Source organism: Monocercomonoides exilis, assembly GCF_001643675.1.
Source record: "Monocercomonoides exilis strain PA203 chromosome Unknown scaffold10-1930038, whole genome shotgun sequence".
NCBI lineage: Eukaryota > Preaxostyla > Oxymonadida > Polymastigidae > Monocercomonoides > Monocercomonoides exilis.
In genome coordinates, this window is record NW_027150555.1 from 312780 (window position 1) to 330969 (window position 18190).

General features: G+C 39.4%; 7 protein-coding genes across 7 annotated transcripts; 6 read left to right on the forward strand and 1 right to left on the reverse strand.

Annotated features, from left to right (window-relative positions):
* Positions 1 to 228: 228 nt before the first annotated feature.
* MONOS_10573 (uncharacterized protein) lies at positions 229 to 4257 on the forward strand (the record flags this gene model as incomplete). Its single annotated transcript, XM_067863032.1, has 1 exon — positions 229 to 4257. One exon carries the CDS (start codon positions 229 to 231, stop codon positions 3841 to 3843), a length of 3615 nt encoding a protein of 1204 aa, XP_067731866.1. The 3' UTR covers positions 3844 to 4257.
* Positions 4258 to 5654: 1397 nt separating this feature from the next.
* MONOS_10572 (uncharacterized protein) lies at positions 5655 to 6071 on the forward strand (the record flags this gene model as incomplete). The annotated part of the gene is made up of 1 exon (XM_067863031.1): positions 5655 to 6071. One exon carries the CDS (start codon positions 5655 to 5657, stop codon positions 6069 to 6071), a length of 417 nt encoding a protein of 138 aa, XP_067731867.1.
* Positions 6072 to 6275: 204 nt separating this feature from the next.
* On the forward strand, positions 6276 to 7139 carry MONOS_10571 (uncharacterized protein; the record flags this gene model as incomplete). Its single annotated transcript, XM_067863030.1, has 1 exon — positions 6276 to 7139. One exon carries the CDS (start codon positions 6276 to 6278, stop codon positions 7137 to 7139), a length of 864 nt encoding a protein of 287 aa, XP_067731868.1.
* Positions 7140 to 7170: 31 nt separating this feature from the next.
* MONOS_10570 (uncharacterized protein) lies at positions 7171 to 7982 on the forward strand (the record flags this gene model as incomplete). The annotated part of the gene is made up of 2 exons (XM_067863029.1): positions 7171 to 7440; positions 7545 to 7982. The coding sequence occupies 2 exons, from the start codon at positions 7171 to 7173 to the stop codon at positions 7980 to 7982; spliced, it is 708 nt and encodes a 235-aa protein (XP_067731869.1).
* Positions 7983 to 8235: 253 nt separating this feature from the next.
* MONOS_10569 (uncharacterized protein) lies at positions 8236 to 8823 on the forward strand (the record flags this gene model as incomplete). Its single annotated transcript, XM_067863027.1, has 1 exon — positions 8236 to 8823. The coding sequence occupies one exon, from the start codon at positions 8236 to 8238 to the stop codon at positions 8821 to 8823; it is 588 nt and encodes a 195-aa protein (XP_067731870.1).
* A 459-nt stretch (positions 8824 to 9282) lies between these two features.
* MONOS_10568 (uncharacterized protein) lies at positions 9283 to 9876 on the forward strand (the record flags this gene model as incomplete). Its single annotated transcript, XM_067863026.1, has 2 exons — positions 9283 to 9506; positions 9618 to 9876. 2 exons carry the CDS (start codon positions 9283 to 9285, stop codon positions 9874 to 9876), a joined length of 483 nt encoding a protein of 160 aa, XP_067731871.1.
* A 4576-nt stretch (positions 9877 to 14452) lies between these two features.
* MONOS_10567 (uncharacterized protein) lies at positions 14453 to 17868 on the reverse strand. Its single transcript, XM_067863025.1, has 2 exons — positions 17707 to 17868; positions 14453 to 17617 (listed from the first exon to the last, which is right to left on the reverse strand). Exons 1-2 carry the CDS (start codon positions 17830 to 17832, stop codon positions 14777 to 14779), a joined length of 2967 nt encoding a protein of 988 aa, XP_067731872.1. The 5' UTR covers positions 17833 to 17868; the 3' UTR covers positions 14453 to 14776.
* Positions 17869 to 18190: the final 322 nt, after the last annotated feature.

Genomic DNA, 18190 nt, shown 5'->3' on the forward strand with positions numbered 1-18190 from the left:
AGGGTCCGGGAAATGTCGGAAACCCGCTTGTTGGACCACCAGGCAGCGCAGCTGCGCTCGGTTCGGCCGCAAGTCCTGTTCCCAGAGGATTGTTAGGGATCATCATTTTTAGATCAGTGATCGTGACTGACCCTTAAGTGATGATCTCTCGTAAATAGAAGAGAAGGAAGTGAGAGAATGTTTTCTTTTAAATCAAAGTGCTTGCGCTTTGATTGTGTATTTGTGGATATGATTGGAGGAAATGTGGAAGTGAATGATTTGTCGGTTGAATCATGCAATGTTGGAAACAGCATGTTTATCATTCATGATGCTGGAATTACTTGCCATTTTACTAATGTTCGAGTGGAATCGTTGAATGAAAGCAGGGGATGCATTTTGTCAATCAAGAAATCTGAAGCAGGATTGAAGATAAATGAAGGAGGTGAAGAATGTGTAAATATTGAGATTGAGAAATCATCATTTTCAGGAGTGAAGAGAAGTGACAATGGGACAAGCATTTTGGAGTCAAAGAGTGAGAATAAGATATGTTTGGTTGTGAATTCGAGCAACATCACAGAAGATAAAGCAGAATCAAGTGAAAAAGGAGGGGCGATATTCTTCACATTTGGCAGCTCTGGATCAATGAAGATGATTGACTCAACAATCAGTCATTGCAGCTGCAGCAACAGCACAGGGAGAGGAGGAGGAGTGTATTTGGCAACAAAGGAAAGAGGAGAATTGGATTTCACTTTTGAGGGAATGAAATTCAGCAACAACGAGGCAAGAGTGGGGAATGATATTTTCATTGAATGTTTCAACATCACATTGCAGATCAATGAAAGCCAATTCCAGTTTGATCTTCATGAAGGCCACTTCAATCGTTACAATGCAATATATGGGAGAGATGAGTGTGATTATCCCACTGATACAGATCTGATTGGATTTGTGACGATCCATCAGAGTGACACAATCATTGTCAGCAGTGTGAATGGATCGAATGAGAGGCAATGTGGAACAAACACGCTTCCATGTTATTCAATTGATTATGGACTGATGCATCTGACTTCAGATTTCTTGAGCCAAATGATTGTTGTTGAAGAAGGTGTAATAGGAGGAGTATTTGATCTGAAGGAAATGAGTTTGATTTCGAAGAGCAGGGAGATGTGTGAAGTTGAAGTGAAATCAAGTATTGAAAAAAGAAAGGATTCTTTGATTTCAACAAGAGAAACAGTCTCGTTGATGAGAGTGATTTTTGCGTTTGATTCGAACTTCATCTCTTCACATGAATCGTTGATATCACCAGAAGGAGGCATTCTTGAGATAATAAATTGTTCTTTTTCATCAAAACAACTGATGGAAGGAGTTAATGCAGAATTTGCTTGCATTCCATTTCACATTTTTGATATAGAAAAAGGAGAAATACAACTTGATGGATGTGCAATATCAAATCTCATTCTTCAAGAATCAGCATTGTTTCTTTCATCTCCTCTTCCATCAGTAATTGATTCATTAACGATTTTCAATTCAACAATTAAAACTTCCCTGATAAATATAAACGAATGTGGACAATTAACAATAAAGGATTTCAAAACAGAAAATATTTCAATTGAAGGAAATGAAAAATCATTAGTATCATGCTTGTCAATGAAAAAGGCAATTCAATTGGCAAATTGTACAATAGGTGGAGTCAGTTCAAAGACCACAAAAGGGAAATTGATGAAAGTGGAGGATTGTTTGGATGTGAAAATGGACAGTTGTGTTTTTGATGGGAGTTCAAAGGAAAGAAATGAAAAGAATTCAAAAACAGAAGAAGAGATATGCATATGGGAAGGATCTCTTGTTGATGTTGTGAAGAGTTCTGTTTTGATGAAAGACACAACAATATCGAATTCACCAGAAGGTGGAATAACAATGAGTGGAGGGTCGGTAACTGTTAATGATGGAAGATTTGAGAACAATAATCCAAATATTGAAGGATATCCATCATTGAGAAGAAATATAATCTGTTCAGATTCAGGAACATTGAATGTGATGTGTTTGAAAGGAGGAGATGGATTGAAGGATAATTCTTCACTTTGGATGTTGAATGATGTGTGCAATTTTGAAGGGATTGCTTCAGAGAGAGATTCATCATTCTTCATTCCTGTGTTAAAGAGTGTGGAAGCAAAGGAAGAGACAGATAGAATGAAGCTGATATTCAAAGGATTGCTTCTTGTTCCATGCAATCTGTCATTTTCAGTTGTAATGAGAAAAGGAGAAGAGAAAGAGATTGAACAACATGATTTTGATTCAAATGGATTCTTGTCAGAAAGAGAAGTTGAAGGAAGTGTGGCAAAAGATCTCATCAACAGTTGTGGAGATGAAATAGAAGTGAGTGTTTGTGTTTTGTTTGGGAATGAAGAATCTCCATCATCGACTAATTCTCTTATTTTGAAGAACAGAAGTGAGCCCAAAACTAATAGAGATGAAAGGATTTCCGAGGGAAGGAAAGAAGGAAAATCATGGGCTTTTATAATTGCAGTTATATTTGTTGTTTTGTTCTTAATTGTTTTTATTGTGTCCGTTATTCTGGCTGTTCGATGGAAGAAGCAAAAGAGACGAACAAAGGAATTGGAGGAGATAGTTAATGATACAGTGAGGAAGGATCCGAAGGCATTTGAGATGGTGACGATGGAGATGTCTCCAGAGGAGCAGTGGAGGAGAGCTGAGAGAGAGGCAGAGAAGAAGAATTGTGAGAGAAAAAAAAAAGTATGTGAGAAAAGTTTGGCACATTCGGAGTCTGAAGAGCATCTTCTATCTGAGAGTGGCTCGACAGAATACATTCTGGGAAAGGACTCAGATAAGATCCCTGATTGGGCATTGGAGAAGGTTGATGATGAAGAAGAGATAAGGAAGAGAACTCCATCACCATCCATTTCATCCACTTCAACAACAGACACTTCAGACACAGACACAACATTTGTTCGAACAGAAAGCCTGTGCCCCACCACCTCATCCATGTCTAACTTGGTGGATGCAATGGCCTGTTCATCGCCTCACGAGAAGCTGATTGTGGATCTGAGAGATTCTCTGTTCATGCTGCTTCATGGGAGAAATGAGAAAAAAGAGATGGCGATAGGCACTCTGCAGGAGAGAGAAGTGACAGCTGCCCAAATCCTGTTCTGGGTGGCGAATGGAGCTCTTCATTCATTTGACGAGATGGAAATTCCACTTCAATCTTTGGCCAATCTCAGTCCGCACATTGTGCTGTTTTCTGAACATATGGTCATCTGCATTGCCATGCACTCGGAGTGTTCTTCATCTGATGATTCCTATTCATCGTCCATCATATCATCCTCTTCTGATTGTTCGTCTATGAGCGATGATGATAGTGACTCTCTTCCCTCATCAGCCTTTGAAGATGAGGATGACAACATGAAGGAGTGTTTGAGGTGGAAGGCACCAGAGCTGCTGATGAACAAAAATATGGGAGCAACAAAGAAGTCAGTGGTATTTTCGATTGGGATGATGCTGTGGGAGTGCCTGACATTGAAGGTGCCATTTGGAGATTATGAGGCAGTGATTGCAGGTCAGAAGATAATGAATGGGGAGAGGCCGTTCCTATCAGAAGTGAGCGAGAGCAGTTTTTGCGAACTTGTGAAAGGGTGTTTTTGGCAGGAGGCGAACGAGAGAATTGGGCTAGAGAGTGTGAAGCGGGAGTGTGTGGGGCACTTTCCGAAAGAGAAGCTGATCATGACGATATCTGATGGGATTTATATCCAGAACGGGAGGATTGTCAGAAGAAGCTATATTGAGAGTGGAGATGAGGAATCAGAAGAGAGACAAACAATCAAAATCGTTTTGCCAGGAAAAATTGTTGAATGAATGTGAAACGAATAACACTTTTTGTGATAAATCTTTTTTTTCTTGTATTATTCAATTCATGTGTGTATTTATGTTTATGTTTATGTTTCTATCAATATTTATTTATCCATTATGATATGTAGTTTATTATGTTTTCTGTATGCATGTTATGTTTGTTATGTATTGTATGTGTTTTTCTGTTCAATAGAAATGTTTCATTTCACACAAAAGCAAAGAATCCATTTCACAATTAAATCGTTTTTTGTTGAATTCCGTTTTTTGTTCATCATAGGTATTTAATATTTATCTCACTTTTTTTGTCTCAATTTTGCCTTCTCTTTATACGAGTTTTGTCGTGTTGATAAAAATAATTTTTCTAATTAATTTGAGAAATTCGTTCAATTCACTTTCATGCAAATAGATAATTATTGAAAAGATGAAAGGAGGCAAATGCAACAAGTGTTAATTTCACCAGATTATGAAAAAGATTCAATTTTTACTTATTTTTTCATTCAGTCCAAATGTGAATATTTGAAAACAAACAGTTGAAAGTGCAAAATTCATTTTCAAAATTCGTGAAATCAACTTCAAATAATCATTATCCTTATTTTTCGAAGATTATCATTTTGATATTTGCAATCAAAACTTCATTCTCTTTGGCAAATAAGAAGTTTTTCTTTTTTCAATATGAAAGTCCATCATCCAGGATATTTCCAATAAACAAAAGATTATGATAAATACAATGGTTTTTTCAAACAGTTATTATTAAAAAATAAAGAAAATCAAATCAAGAAAAGAAAACAGAGAATATCCACAACTGACAAAATCAAAACAATCTTGGTATTTCGCTAAAACTTTTCTCTTGTTCCACTTTTGATAATCGGACTCTTCCCTTTCTTATCTCCTCTTCTCTTTAGTGTCTGAAGCTACTGTTCTGCACTTGTCTCACACAGAAAAATATTTGATAAAAAAAGATCAAAGCCTTTTAACTTCAAGTGTTAAAATTATTTCTTTAGCTAAAATCAGAAATTGTTCAATTTTAATAACCGAATGGAAACATCTTTTATTTTTTGATTTTTCACAAAAGGCAAAGCGCGAAATAATAGAAATCATTATTTTTCTTTTCAAAATGCATCATTTTTCAATTTTAGAAATTCATAAAAAGTGTGTTTTATTCACAGGATTTTTTTTAAAACCCGAACATTTTTATTTTCTATTAATTCGCAATAGAGCGAATCAACAAACGCAAGGAGTAGGTTTGCTCCTCGATAATGAGTATTAATTTAAAGTATGTGTGGTTTTAGATCAAAACTTCGCCAATACTCACTTTTTCTAGAACATCATTGTCCGCAATCGGAATGGAACAAAAACCTGTTCGACTATCAAACAGCGACAGCGAGGGAATGGATTTTGACCTGATGTGGAGAATAAAGAGAGAAGAAAGTTTGATGGAAGAATTCGCTAGGAGCAAAACATGGCCAATGCAGTCTGGAGCTGCAAAGATGATACCAATGAAAAAGGAGAAGAAAGAACGACTTTAATGAAGAAGCAGATCAAGATCGAGCGAGTCTGAGTCGGATGCAAATTTTTTTGATGTGATCGCGAGAGGGAAACAAGGAAAGCGAGAGAGAGGACGTCGAACATATAACCGAACGAAGAGACTGGAGTACGAAGAGGATAACGACTGGGATTCGGAAGAGCAGGAACGGCAGGAAGAAAAGGAAGGAACAAAAGACTTTACCAAAATTTTTCCCAGGGAGTAGTTTACACCTCGAAGACAGGCTGGCGAGTTGAGGAAGTTCATTGAGTTTTGTGAAGCTGGCTCGATAAGAATGAGCGAGGACATATTAAATACATTTATTCCGGAGAGTGAGAAGGAGTTTTTTGCAGGTCACACGGACGCAAGCTGGAATGAGCTGGCCAGAACAGCCATCACAACAAAGGGGAGAAGAGACTCACCAGAAGCGAGCCGAGCAATCGAACTCCTCCAGCCTGCCCTAGAATCGGGCTTTGAAGCAGCGAAAGTGATCGCAGCACTAACAGTAAAAGAACAAGGGAAGGCGCACCTCATGCAAGAAGAGAAAGAACGACTGAGAAAACTCTTTTGCGCCTGTGCACTTATTGCCGACTGTATCAGCAGAATAGACCTACTGAATGTTATGCACCAATCGGGCTGGGAAACCGCGAAAGGCTTTTTGGAAGGAGGAATGTCCAAGGATGTTCCAAAGAATCTCAAAAAGTTGGAATAGAGCACCAGCTTTTTTCAAGCAGAGGGAGATGCAACAGGATACGTTGCATCTCCCGACTCCTCAACAGGTTTCGGGCCTGCAACGGCCAGAAATGGGTCCCCGAGAAGATATAGTTCGGGAAGGAGCACCTAGGGATTTGTCCACAGACAACTCCAGAGAAGGGGATACGGAAGGACCTTCATGGACTTTAAGGGAAAAAAGATTATGATCCAGTTCCAAGCACAGAATGTCCCAACCATCGCTGGGAGGCCAGTCCAAATCACTGGACCATTGCCCCCAGCTCCACCAAGGACTCAATGGGGGACAGCTATGGAATCGACTCTCGGAATGAGCAAATGGGTTCAGGAGAAAGGAGGAAGAGAGGAGAGAGAGTTGAGAGAGAAGCGAGAGAGAGTCAAGTTCCGGCGAAGTGACTATACAACAAGAAACCATAGCTCCTGGCGAGATGAGATCAGAGACGGAAGTGTCGAAACAATACGTGAATATCGGAGAGGTTGTGAGCTTGTTAGACCAAGAGAAGGAGAGAGATCGAGAAAAGAGGAGAAATCAATGAATCTCGAGAGACCACGAGATGGGAACAGGGAGAGAGAACACAGAAGAAGACTCCGTATATCCCCGCAAGACAAAACAGAAGAACGAACGGAGATAAGAGAAGGAGGAAGAGAAGAGAGTCTTGAGAGCTTTTGGGACTGCTATCGAGTCCCCAATTGGGAGCGCCCTGAAAGTGAGCTCGAGGATAGTCATTGCAGTAATTCTCGAAGGAGGAGAGGGTACACAGATGCAGTATGGCCACAAGACGCCAGGGGTGAGGGAGAGTATAGTGATTGGACCACCGAGGGAGTCACTTCCTGGGAGACTAGCAGACAGGCTGAGCGAGTGGAAGAAGGTTGGGGGAGACAAACCAGTGATCCGTGGTATAAGAGCTTTGTGGAGAAGCCCCCTGTCTCCAAGCTCACTCGAGGAAAGAAAACACAGGCAGGAGTTTCGAGGGACGAAGGAGATGACGAACAATTATTTATCCCTCTTGGAGGAGGAATTGAAGAACGGAGTGGTGAAGTCCGCGTCTGAGTCGGAGGTGAAGTGGTTCAACCCGACATTCATGGTGCGAAAGAAGAGCGGGAAGTGGAGAAAGATACTAGACTGCAGAGCTCGAAACGAGGAAGTGCAGGGAAAACACTTCAAGATGAACACCCAGGAGGCAGTGGTGGAACTCCTTGAGAAGAACGACTGGATGACAACTCTGGACATATCGAGTGCATACCAGCATGTCAAAGTGGAGGAGCAATTCAGTCCCTATCTGTGCTTCAGCTTTCAAAATCAAGCTTATGCTTACGTAGGGATGCCCTTTGGAGCAAAGGACGCACCCAGAGTTTTCACGAAGATAATGAGACGGGCGGCGTCATATATCAGAGAGAAGTGGAAAGTGTAGCTAGTAATGCACCTGTAAGATATTTTCCTCATGCACCCAGACAGGGATGCATTGAGATTGATCTCACAGGAGATTGCCCAGTTCCTGAGGAATCTGTGTTGGATACTGTTGGAAGAGAAACTGAACTTGGAACCCACAAGGAGTGTGGAGTTTCTGGGATGGCTGTGGAATTCAGAGAAGATGGAAGTTACGTTCCAAGAGAGGAAGAGAGTACCGCTGCTAGAAGACGTGCGAACTTGGATAGCACTGGCAAAGAAAAGGAGGATACAAAAAACGAGAGATTTAGCAGCACTCCTCTGGAGATTGAATTTTGTGATGTTCCAACACCCACCAGCGAGCTTGTGGATGAAGCGCATGCAATACGTGCTGAGGCAGGCAATAGCCCGCTGGGGCTGGAATGGAACGGTAATTGCCAACCCAATGATGTGGGGAGAATGCACATTAAAGAAACATCCTGCAAGAAAACAGACAAAGGAGCCTGAAGAAGAGAACAACGCCAGCAGAACTAACAACGGACGCGTCAGAGCTGGGATTGTGTGCAGTGTTAACAATACCGAGGGAGAACAAAGAGGAGAAGATATATGTCCACGGAAGTTGGACCCTCCAGGAGAGAGCGTTAGCGATTAGCGAGAAGGAGTCCAGAGCAGTGTTGAGGACACAAGAGAGAAAGGGAGCGTAGCTGCAACAACAGAGGATAGACCATATTCGTCTGAAGACAGACAATATGTCCACAAGATGGACAATACAGAAGAAGAGGGGAGCGCCATCGCTCATTCCAACACTGAGAGCACTAGAGAAGAAACTGAACAGCCTGGACATTACAATACAGACGGAACATCTCCCGGGAGAGCAGAACACGGAAGCAGATGCACTCAGCCGGATGGCAAAAAAGCCGGATTATGCACTGAGGGGGAAGAAAGTCGCAGAGATAGTACAAACAATCGCACCGAAAATACTAGATATAATTTCAGAACAGATTGCACCGGTACCCTGCGGAAGTGCTTGGAGACTATCCTCTCTGAGGAGGAGGAGAGAGAGAGAAATGCCAAGAGGCGAGATAGTTCTAGTCCACCCGTTCCTGAGAAATATTGGACGGGTGTTGAAAGAGAAGATGAACGAATCTCAGAGGGATCTGACGATTCTGATTCTGCTAGCCTGGCGGGGGCAGACCTGGACCCCGCTACTGCAGCCTGGGCATTTGACAAAGACCCTGGGGACTTATCAGGAGTGCATGATTCCGGGAGCGAGAATGAGAAGGGAAGGCTGGAAATTACCCCCAGGAGAGGTAATAGGCATCACACTGAAGAAGAGAATATCCAATGATGGGACCTCTTTCAAGCATGGGGAGAACACATTGGAGCAAGAGATATAGCAGCATCAATATTGAGAAATCAAAATAGTGAAAAAGACACATGGAGAGCGCTTCGAAGATTCAAACAATTCCTTGATAGAGAGAGCATGGACGAAACCGACCCCCTCACATCCAGAGACGCTAAATGGATTATGGAAGAGTTCACTGAAACTCTCTAGAATGCGTACCTTTCAAGTGGAGTGATTTATCAGACAGTTGGGAAAGTGCTGGATTCTATAAAACCATTCAGAGAGATTAAGATTGAAGGGAAAGACATTGAGATAATTATAAAGACTTATTTGGTTGAGAAGCCGAGAAAGGTCAAATGGTACAAGACAAGGTGGGACTTGACAATCATCACGTTATGGGCTGAAACAACCTACGATGCAAAGGATATACGAACACTTTAGAGGAGAGCCCTCATCCTCACTATGATCTTTGGAGCTTTAAGGCCAGCAGAGCTGGAAAGAATGAGAAGAGAGACAACGATATTCAAAGATAACTCTATCCAGACACAAGTACGAACCAAGACGTCGGGAGGTGAGGTTATCAAAGTTACAGTACGGAAACATAACAATCCACGTATCGATGCAGTGGAAGCGCTTCAAAGCTGGATGGACTTTATTAAGACGACCTTCAAAGATGAACATGTGTGGTTTGACATAGAATAGAGCTAGCCTGTGAACTTGCAGAAAATTAAGGAAGAGTTAACGGCTATTCTTAGAGAGAACGGAATACCCGAAACTTTCACGGCGTACACAATAAGTCACGCAGTGATTGCACTCTTAGCAAGACAAGAAGGAGCGGACTGGAAGGCTATCAATGCTCATGCGAGATGGGCGCCAGGTTCGAGAGTTGCCCAGGAATATTATTCCGTTTTTCCGGTGCAAGACACAAATTGGATTCTGGAGACAATCGGGGGGCCAGCGCACCAGAGGGGAGAAGATAACAAGCCAGATAAGAGTGGAGAATCGAAGGATAGGATGCTCGAAATAGCAGATGCAGATTCGAAAGATCGCACCTAGGTATAACCAAAAGCGGGATTTGAAGAAGTGAAAAAACTTACGAGAAAGCGATCAAAAGGAAGAAAGAGTCTTCTGAGGGATGAAGGAAAGAAAAGGGAGACGGTTCAATTTCGAGGCTCTTCACAACGAAAACCGAGTCGCCAGAAGACACCATCCATAATCCCCAGCAGCGTCTGTGAGCTAACTGGAGAGAAGGACACAACTCCACTGAAAAAGAGAGGCAAAGATCGGAAGAAGCGTGGCGGAAGAAGTGAAGGTCAGATGGGGAACGAAACTGAAGATGAAGGGGCCAGACCGGTGTCTCCTTAAAAATATCCCGAGAGAGGGAGGGTGTAGAGCAGGAGTACCGCACCATCACCCGTACGCTCTCAACTCATCCGCCGCGCTGGATTGTGTAAGGAAAAAGGGCTTAAGATCACGTGAACTGAGATAGAAGGGATTTCGAGACTCATTATCGAGGAGCAAACCTGCTCCTTGCGTTTGTTGATTCGCTCTATTGTGCACTAATAAAAACGCAGTGAGACAGGTTTGCTCCGAGATAATAGTAATGCGGATGGAGAGACGATACGCGGCTGGGTGCGAGGGGAAGCCATAAGTGTGTGGTGAGATGACAAGGAAAAAAAATGGCAAGACAGAGAAATAAAGACAAGAGATTGATCGCCCAGGAAAACCATTGTGCACCCTTGAACGATACAGATACACAGGGACGAAGAAAGAGCTCATATCAAGAACCGATTTCAGAAAGTGTTCATAAATGATTTGTACGGAATGTAACTAAACCCTCAATTGAAAGCGTGTGATGACCAGACATTCTTGGCTGATGCAACAGAGAAGAGGGAGGCCGAGCATCACAGGCAGTTTTCTTTTCCACGCCTCGTGAAAGTGAAAGTGGTTTTTCTTTCTACTCCGATCAGAATACTCGCCTCACCGGATCCCTACACGGACTGCAGGAGAGTGCTCAGAGGTGCAAAGTCCCCTGCCCTCTGGTCTTCGTGACCAAGAGAAAAAGGCGAAGTCGGTGGTGAAATGAAGCGGACGATGCATTATCTTGTTGAACAACTATTAATGTTATTGTTTGATTTCATCTCGCACTTTTTTCCACGTCATTTTGGAGAGGGCGAAGTTTTTCACTCAAACCACCCACATTTTCAATCAATACTCATAATCTCGGAGAAAACCTGTCTCACTGCGTTTTTATTAATTTTTCAACAACCAACTATTATTTTGAATTGTTGCTTGAATATAGAAAAAGTCAATAATCAGAATTAAAGATTAAATAATATTTCGTAATCTTTGATAGGATGACGGGCTAGCTCCTCTATCTCTGATCAGTGCCTCCACCGAGGAGATTTGGAAATAGCAACCTGGTTCATTAAGTCAGAAAAAAAATTGAATAATTGTATTTTTTATGACATTTCAAAATATTATTTTTTTTAAAATGAAAAATGATCACAACAATATTCTTTTTCACAAGAGTGTTGTGGAAAATAAAAAGCAGCAAAGACTCAAGAAAAACAAAAGTTGAATGAGAGTATTTGAAAACAGTTGAATTGAAAGTCGATAAAAACGCATGTACTCAATCCAAGCCAATGGAAAAGCTCAGGTTGCTGATTCCACAAACATGAATGATTTTTCTCACTCGGTCATTGACAGAGCAGTTGCATCTGTGAAAAATGGTTGGAAGGCAGGGGGAAATGGAAAACAAGTGGAAATAAAGCAGGAAGAAAAGAAAGCTTTATTTGGAGTGCAAAAAATAGAATGTGAAAGTGTGACAAGAAACAATGCTGCGCAAATGAGAAAATAAGTTCGTTTCTATTTTTGGATGTTTATTTTTCTCTTTTCTTATATTAAGATGAACACTATTCGAAAATCATAGGAAAAAAAGATGACTTCTATGAAGACGAAGAAGTCAATGTTTCAAAATCCTATCCCTTTCAATTCAACAAAATGAACACCGAGCATTAGGCTTTCCATCCTCAAAATGTTGATATCCAAAGGCTCTCTGCATCAAATCAGCAAACTCTCCTTCCGTTTCACACTCTTCTTAAAAACCTTCATGATCAACATCATAATTCTAACTCTCTCATCTTTAATATTGATAAATCTTCTCTTCGACTCTCTGATTCTTTCTCGACTCTTTTTTTCCATCCTTCAGACATGTCAGCTGGTATCTCCAAAACACCAATGAATATGCCGAATGCAACTCTCGTCGTTGCAGCATCAGCTGATGGCCGCTTTCTTAAAAGCGTCGTTCTGTGGCCTTGCAGGAAACTGCCGGATGAACTTCGACTTGTTTTGAGTTCGAAGTTGGATGTTTGCAACGAAAATGAAGGCTGGATGACTGAAGCTCTTTTCTTCAAATATGCTGAAGAAGTGTTGCTCCCAGGAATCAAACAAAAAAGAGAAACTTTGAAGGAAACAGCAGAACGGTGCCTTCTCCTTCTTGATTTCCATTCTTCGAGAGCACAGCATGACTTATGGAAGAAGTATGCTGATTCCGCTGTGGATGTCGTATTTTTCTTGCCCCATACCACTCACATCACATTGCTTAGCCTTATAATCGTGGCGTTTTTGCAGTATAATAAAAGACAATTAATGCTTTTTATGAAGCATCTTCTTCTTCTGTAATTTTTCGATGAGAAGCACTAGCTGATGTGCCTCCACAAGCTTTGCAAACTTCTTTGTCACCTTCAACAATCAAATCAACATTTGCGAAGAGCTGAGTACTGTGACATCAGTGGCATGAAGTGCTAGCAAAGCTTCCAAAAATTCATTCCGCCACTCTGAATAAAAAAACAAAAAGGTTTGGTTATTTTGAAAAATTAATCACTGATGAAGAGTTTTATATTGAATAAAAAAAAAGGATAAAAGAAAAGATTCAAAAATGATGAAATAGAGAATGAAGAATCAGAAAAGGCTTGAATGAAGATGAAAAACCGAAAAAAAGTAAATTTAACTCATTTGCAATTTGAAATGTTGATTATTCTGATGATGAAAAAAAGAAAGAAATACTCGAAAAATTGTAAAACAAGAGCTTGATGATTATATATATAATAAATATTTTTTTAAAACACGAAATCAATGCACATTCTACAAAAATACTGTATTCATTTTTCATTATCGAGTTTTCAAAAAAATATTCAGGTTGTCAAAGCACACTGTCAGTTATTTGACAATATTAAATATTTGAATCACACACCAAATAAGTCAGTGCACAATAAACGACAGTCAACAATTTTCTGTGTGGATGATTATAACAACATTATAAACTGTTTTATATGGTTTGCTTGAATTTTTTTTTGTTCGGAAACTTTTTTATTGGACCCATGAACTTTAAAAATTTTTTACTCAAAATATGGGATCGATCAAAATTTTAAATCAAAATATTAATTTTGCAATTTTTTCTGAATGCAAATTGAGGATCGCAAATCTAAAATTGGCTTTTTCAACGAATTATTTCATAACGCAAATGATTCTGGGAATGGATCAGAAATGAAGTGTTGAGTCAAAGATTCAAAGAATGCAGAAATTGCCATAAGGAAATGGTTCTCTATGAACGAAATCCAAATTTCAGGCAATGGATGTGCAACATGTGCAATAAAACGATAAGCCCTCTGTCAAATCTTTCAATAGAAAATCAAAAAATAATAATTGGAAAATTAATGCACATTTTCATTTTCAAATGGATTAAGCTTTTAATCATGCAAACTTCTTCACTTCTTGGTGTGCATAGAAACACAGTTGGTTTTTTCTATTCCCTTGCAGCAGCAGCAATGGCATAGAGCGCAGCATCATCGTTTCAGTCAATTGGAGACGAAAATACAATTGTTGAATTTGATGAAGCAATTTTGAACAGAAGAAAATATCATAAAGGCAGATGGAAGAATCAGATCTGGCTTTTTGGAGATGCTCAAAGAACTCGGGACGGGAAACAAGGGAGCTTTTTTATAATCAAAGTCACTGATAAAAAAATAAGACACTAAACTGCCAATCATTCAAGCAAACATCTTCCAATGAACTGTGATTCACAGTGATGAATGGAGAGCGTTCTCATCTTTCAGTGATAAAGGTCAAAACCACAAAACAGTCTGCCATAATTATCATTTCAAAGACCCAGAAAGCGAAATATGCACTAACATGATTGAGGGACTTTGGATTCAATTTCGAAGAGATTTGCCTCGTACTGGGCTGAAAGAAAATTTCATTGACGATTATATTTCTTCTGTTGTGCTTCAAAAAAGAAAATAATTGTCATTCGTTGACACTTTTAAGGAAATTTTCCAATAAAAAGTGGAAGAACATGTTGAAGAAGAAAAGAAAGACCTCGAAAAAGATGATGACAAAGAGGATGTGCCAGTTTTTGCTGAACAAAACGAAGAAATTACAGAGGATTCAATGGAAGTTAGCGATGGAGCGGAGCATTCTGAATATGAACCCGAATAAAAAACAGTCGCACAGCTTAAATCATATTTATGAAAATATGTTTGTTTTCATATCAATCTCAAATAAAAAAAAAATTTGAAAATTTGATAGAAATATTTTAAATTTTTTGTAAAAAAAAAAAATAATTTTTCTAAAATTACAATAATTTTCCGTATTTCCGCAAATAGTTGAAAGAAAAAAACATATGTGCACAACATGTTATCATCATAGCTTCAACATACGTTAATATTATTCATGGTCGTATATTATGCATTAACCCAAAAATTCCCAAAAAAAAATTTTTTTTAAAAAAATAAATCTGTAAATTTAACAATGGAAATATTATAAAAATTGAAGAAATTGCAATCCATATGTCACACAAATAGGAACATAAACATTAAAATAAGAATGATAGAAAGAGATGAAATTATTTATTGCAACAGAAAAATCAAAAAATTGAGCCTTAATGTGGTTTTGATTAACCGATTGGTGGGAGTGAAATTCTGTTCGGATGTAGAGCGTGCCGTTCATCTTGTATTTGACTTGAATAATTTGAAGAGATTGAACTTTGGTCCTTTGCATCTGGACTTGCTTGAATCTGTTCTCGACAATGTTTAGAATGAGCCGACGATGCAGCTACAATGTTATGATCAGGGTTTCGTTTAGCTTTCTGCTTGATTCTTTCAGAAGGTAATATTCGATGTGCAGAATTGGAGAAAAGTGAAGAATTCAAAGTAAAAGAATTTGGAGGATCTGGTTTTTCTTCAAAAGAAGTAGAAGATAAACCAGAAATCGCAGAATCGGCTTTCAATTGCTTCGCATAAGCCCTGCAATGAGTAATAGAAATGTGAGTTTTTTCTGAATGAGAAGAAGAACAAAGAGATGGCAGCACAACTGAATTCTGATGGTAATTCGTCTGTGCAGAAAAAATCTTAAAAGCTTCGTCAGTCAAGGGATACAGCACTGAACGTTCTCTGGCAAGACCTGCTGTTGTCTTTTTTTTACAGCTTTTCTTTTTCTCGCAATGAAAATGGTCAACTGAAATTCCTTCAGAAAGCGACTGTCCAACCTGAGGGTGTGGGTGATGTTGGTGAGGTGAAGGGCTAAATGGTGCAAATGTTGTGCTGCAGTGTTCAGAATGAGTTTTTTCAGAAAGCAAATGTGTTGTATTAAAACTGTGATGCTTCAAATTAAGTCCGTATGGACGAGGCTGTGGTGTTTTCGATGAATATTTTATCCTTTTAAGACGATGTGATTGAAAAGGTGTCAGAGGCAAAGAAAAGCTCAAAGATAGAGGCCTCTTTATAGTATCAGTCGTGCTATCTTTGGTGCTTGTGAAGCAAGAGTTCTGAGCGTGATGTTGATCAGCGTTGCAATCTGGTGACGGTGAAATGTTCTTACTATGAAACGAACAGTAGAGAGAAGCAGTTGAAGTGGAAGTAGGTGGCTGTGGTGAAATGGTTGTTCCTCCGCCCTTCGCGAAGGAGACTGGTGGAAGAAAGACTGCTGTCGAGGTTGGGCTGGGTGTTGAACAGTGACTATGCGTATGAAATGGTGGATAGTAGTGATATGGTTTTGACTCAGAGTTCTGAGGCGACAAGCAAGATGAAAAGGAAGCTGAAGATGAAGTTGCGGATGAAGCGGGCAAAAATGAATGTGAAGTCGGAGTGGATTGCCCAAAACATGTAGAAAGAGTGTTATGTGTCTTGGAAGAAGGCGAACTGAGGAAAAGAGCGGAGCACAGATCAGTTGAAAGCGAAGGAGGGAACAAGAAATCAGAATTGCCCCTACAGCTATTAAGCGCTTGCTTTCTCTGCGAAGAGAAAGACTTCGCAGGAGAATTCGAAGAAGCGTACGGGATAGGTGGTGAAAGTGAGTTGCGAGCAGGTGTGTGAGTGCGCTTTGCTTCAATCAAGCTGTTGAAGGCTGATGCGAGTCGTTCGGAACTTTCGCAATTAGTTGCTGACGTTGGTAAGACTGTGGAAGGTGTTGGAGGTGTTTGAGGTGTTTGAGGTGTTTGAGGCTCAACAGAAGAACTATTGTCATTCACAGAAATAGATGGGGAAAGAGTTGAAGAAGAAAGACATGCAAAAGTATCTGAAGAGGTGATTGTATAATCTTCTTTACCAAATGAAGAATCTGGAGTTGGTAATGAAAGAGGTGCAACAGTTTCACTGAACAAAGCCTTGAGGCTATTCATTGCAATGGGGGTGGATGCATATGTTGGTGAGCTGTCAACTGCATTGCAAGGTGGAGTCTGTATCACTGAAGTGAATTCAGGTGAAGCGAAAGACGGGCAAAGATCAGATGTGAGGGGAAGGTGTTGGTCTGGCGGTGAAAGTTCCGCAGATGCCTCTTTGCACAAAGAATTTGACATCTCAGGAAACGTGTTTAGGAAATCAGAAGAAGGAGAGCAAAGAATTTGATTTGGCTGGAAAAGGTCCATTTCTTTTGATTGAAGTAACTTTTGCCTTTCTGGTGAATTGTCAGCTGAAGGCAAATCTCTTTGTTCTCGAATCCTCAATTTGGCTGCAAGTTCGTGACTTGCTGATATTAAGAGTGAATTTTGAAATTCTTGATTCGATTTCATATCGCTGTCTCCATTTTCGCTTTGGAAAGAATCGCTGTCCATCTTCAAAGCATTTTCGTTCTCTTTTTCCTCGTTCATGCCCTCCTTGCAACAATCGAGCTTTAATTTCACCTTTGATTTTCGAGAATTGCTTCTTTTTAGCAGTGCCCCTTTTCCTTTCATTTTTTGCAATCCGACAAATACAACTTTTCGTTGATTTTCTCTTCTCTGCCTGTTTAACTCTTCTTCCTTGCGCTTTTGCATGGTTGCTACTGTGTGCGCTGGTAGCATCGGCTGAGACTGTAATCTAACAAAAGGATTGTTTTGCAACGAGAGTATGTTTCTTGCACCAAAGGAAGTAATATGTCCAAATTGAATTGAAGGATAAAGCGTGGATTGTGGCAGGATTCTCTGAAGGTTTGCTTGCAATAAAAGCTGATCAACAATTTTTGTAGGCATTCCTTTTGATCTCCCTGTCGAGGATTCATTTTCGCAATCACATATTGAGCTTCTTTCAAGCTTGCTTTCCGTTTCTTTCAGTTCATTTTCTCTTTTTGCTTTTTCTCTTGCTTCCTTTTGTTGAGATAGTCTCAATTCTTCGCTTCTCTTAAGATCCATTCCAAGAACATTTTGTATGAACGGGGAAGGGATCATTGTTTCAAATGAGCTTCCAAAAAAATTCAAAGATGAATCAGATTTAACTTGATCGTTTTTAGTTTCAGAAGAAATATCAGAAGTTTCTTTTTTCGACTTATTTATCGAGAATGTAAAGGTAATTTCAATTCACATTAGTTTAATATAATTGCATTTACAAAAGTAAAAATCATAAAAGAACATACTGATAAATCTGATTCATCAACAGGATTCGATTCATGAACCTGCTTTCGATTAGATGATGACAATAAAAATATCTTCCTTTGAGGTAAGCATTTAGTTGGAGTTCTGTAATTTGACGTCTCTGTCATTGCAAAATATTAAATATTTATCTCATTAATTTTTGTTATGGTTGTTAATAAAATTATCCTTCAATCGATAAAATTTCTGACAAATATTTCACATACGCATTCTTCTATAATAAAAATTAATCAAATGAATTGTTCATCTCTATTTTATGTTTTGTACTTGAAAAATTGTTTTAAATTTTGTAAAAACTGAAAGATCTTTTGAAAATGTAATAAAAAGAAACAAAATTAAACAGAAAATAGATTTACAAAAAAAGAAACAATATGTGCATTTAGCTGCACAAAGTTATTGAAACTTATTTTAAAATATTCAATAAAAAATCAAATAGAAAAAAAAATAGCAAAAGTCAGCAAAACTGAT

What these genes read in the sequence shown, in the direction of transcription:
- MONOS_10567 (XM_067863025.1), bottom strand. Translation starts at nt 17,832, where the DNA reads ATGACAGAGACGTCAAATTACAGAACTCCAACTAAATGCTTACCTCAA. An exon ending in TTGATGAATCAGATTTATCA is followed by an intron (nt 17,618 to 17,706) that starts GTATGTTCTTTT and finishes TCGATAAATAAG; the next exon opens with TCGAAAAAAGAAACTTCTGA.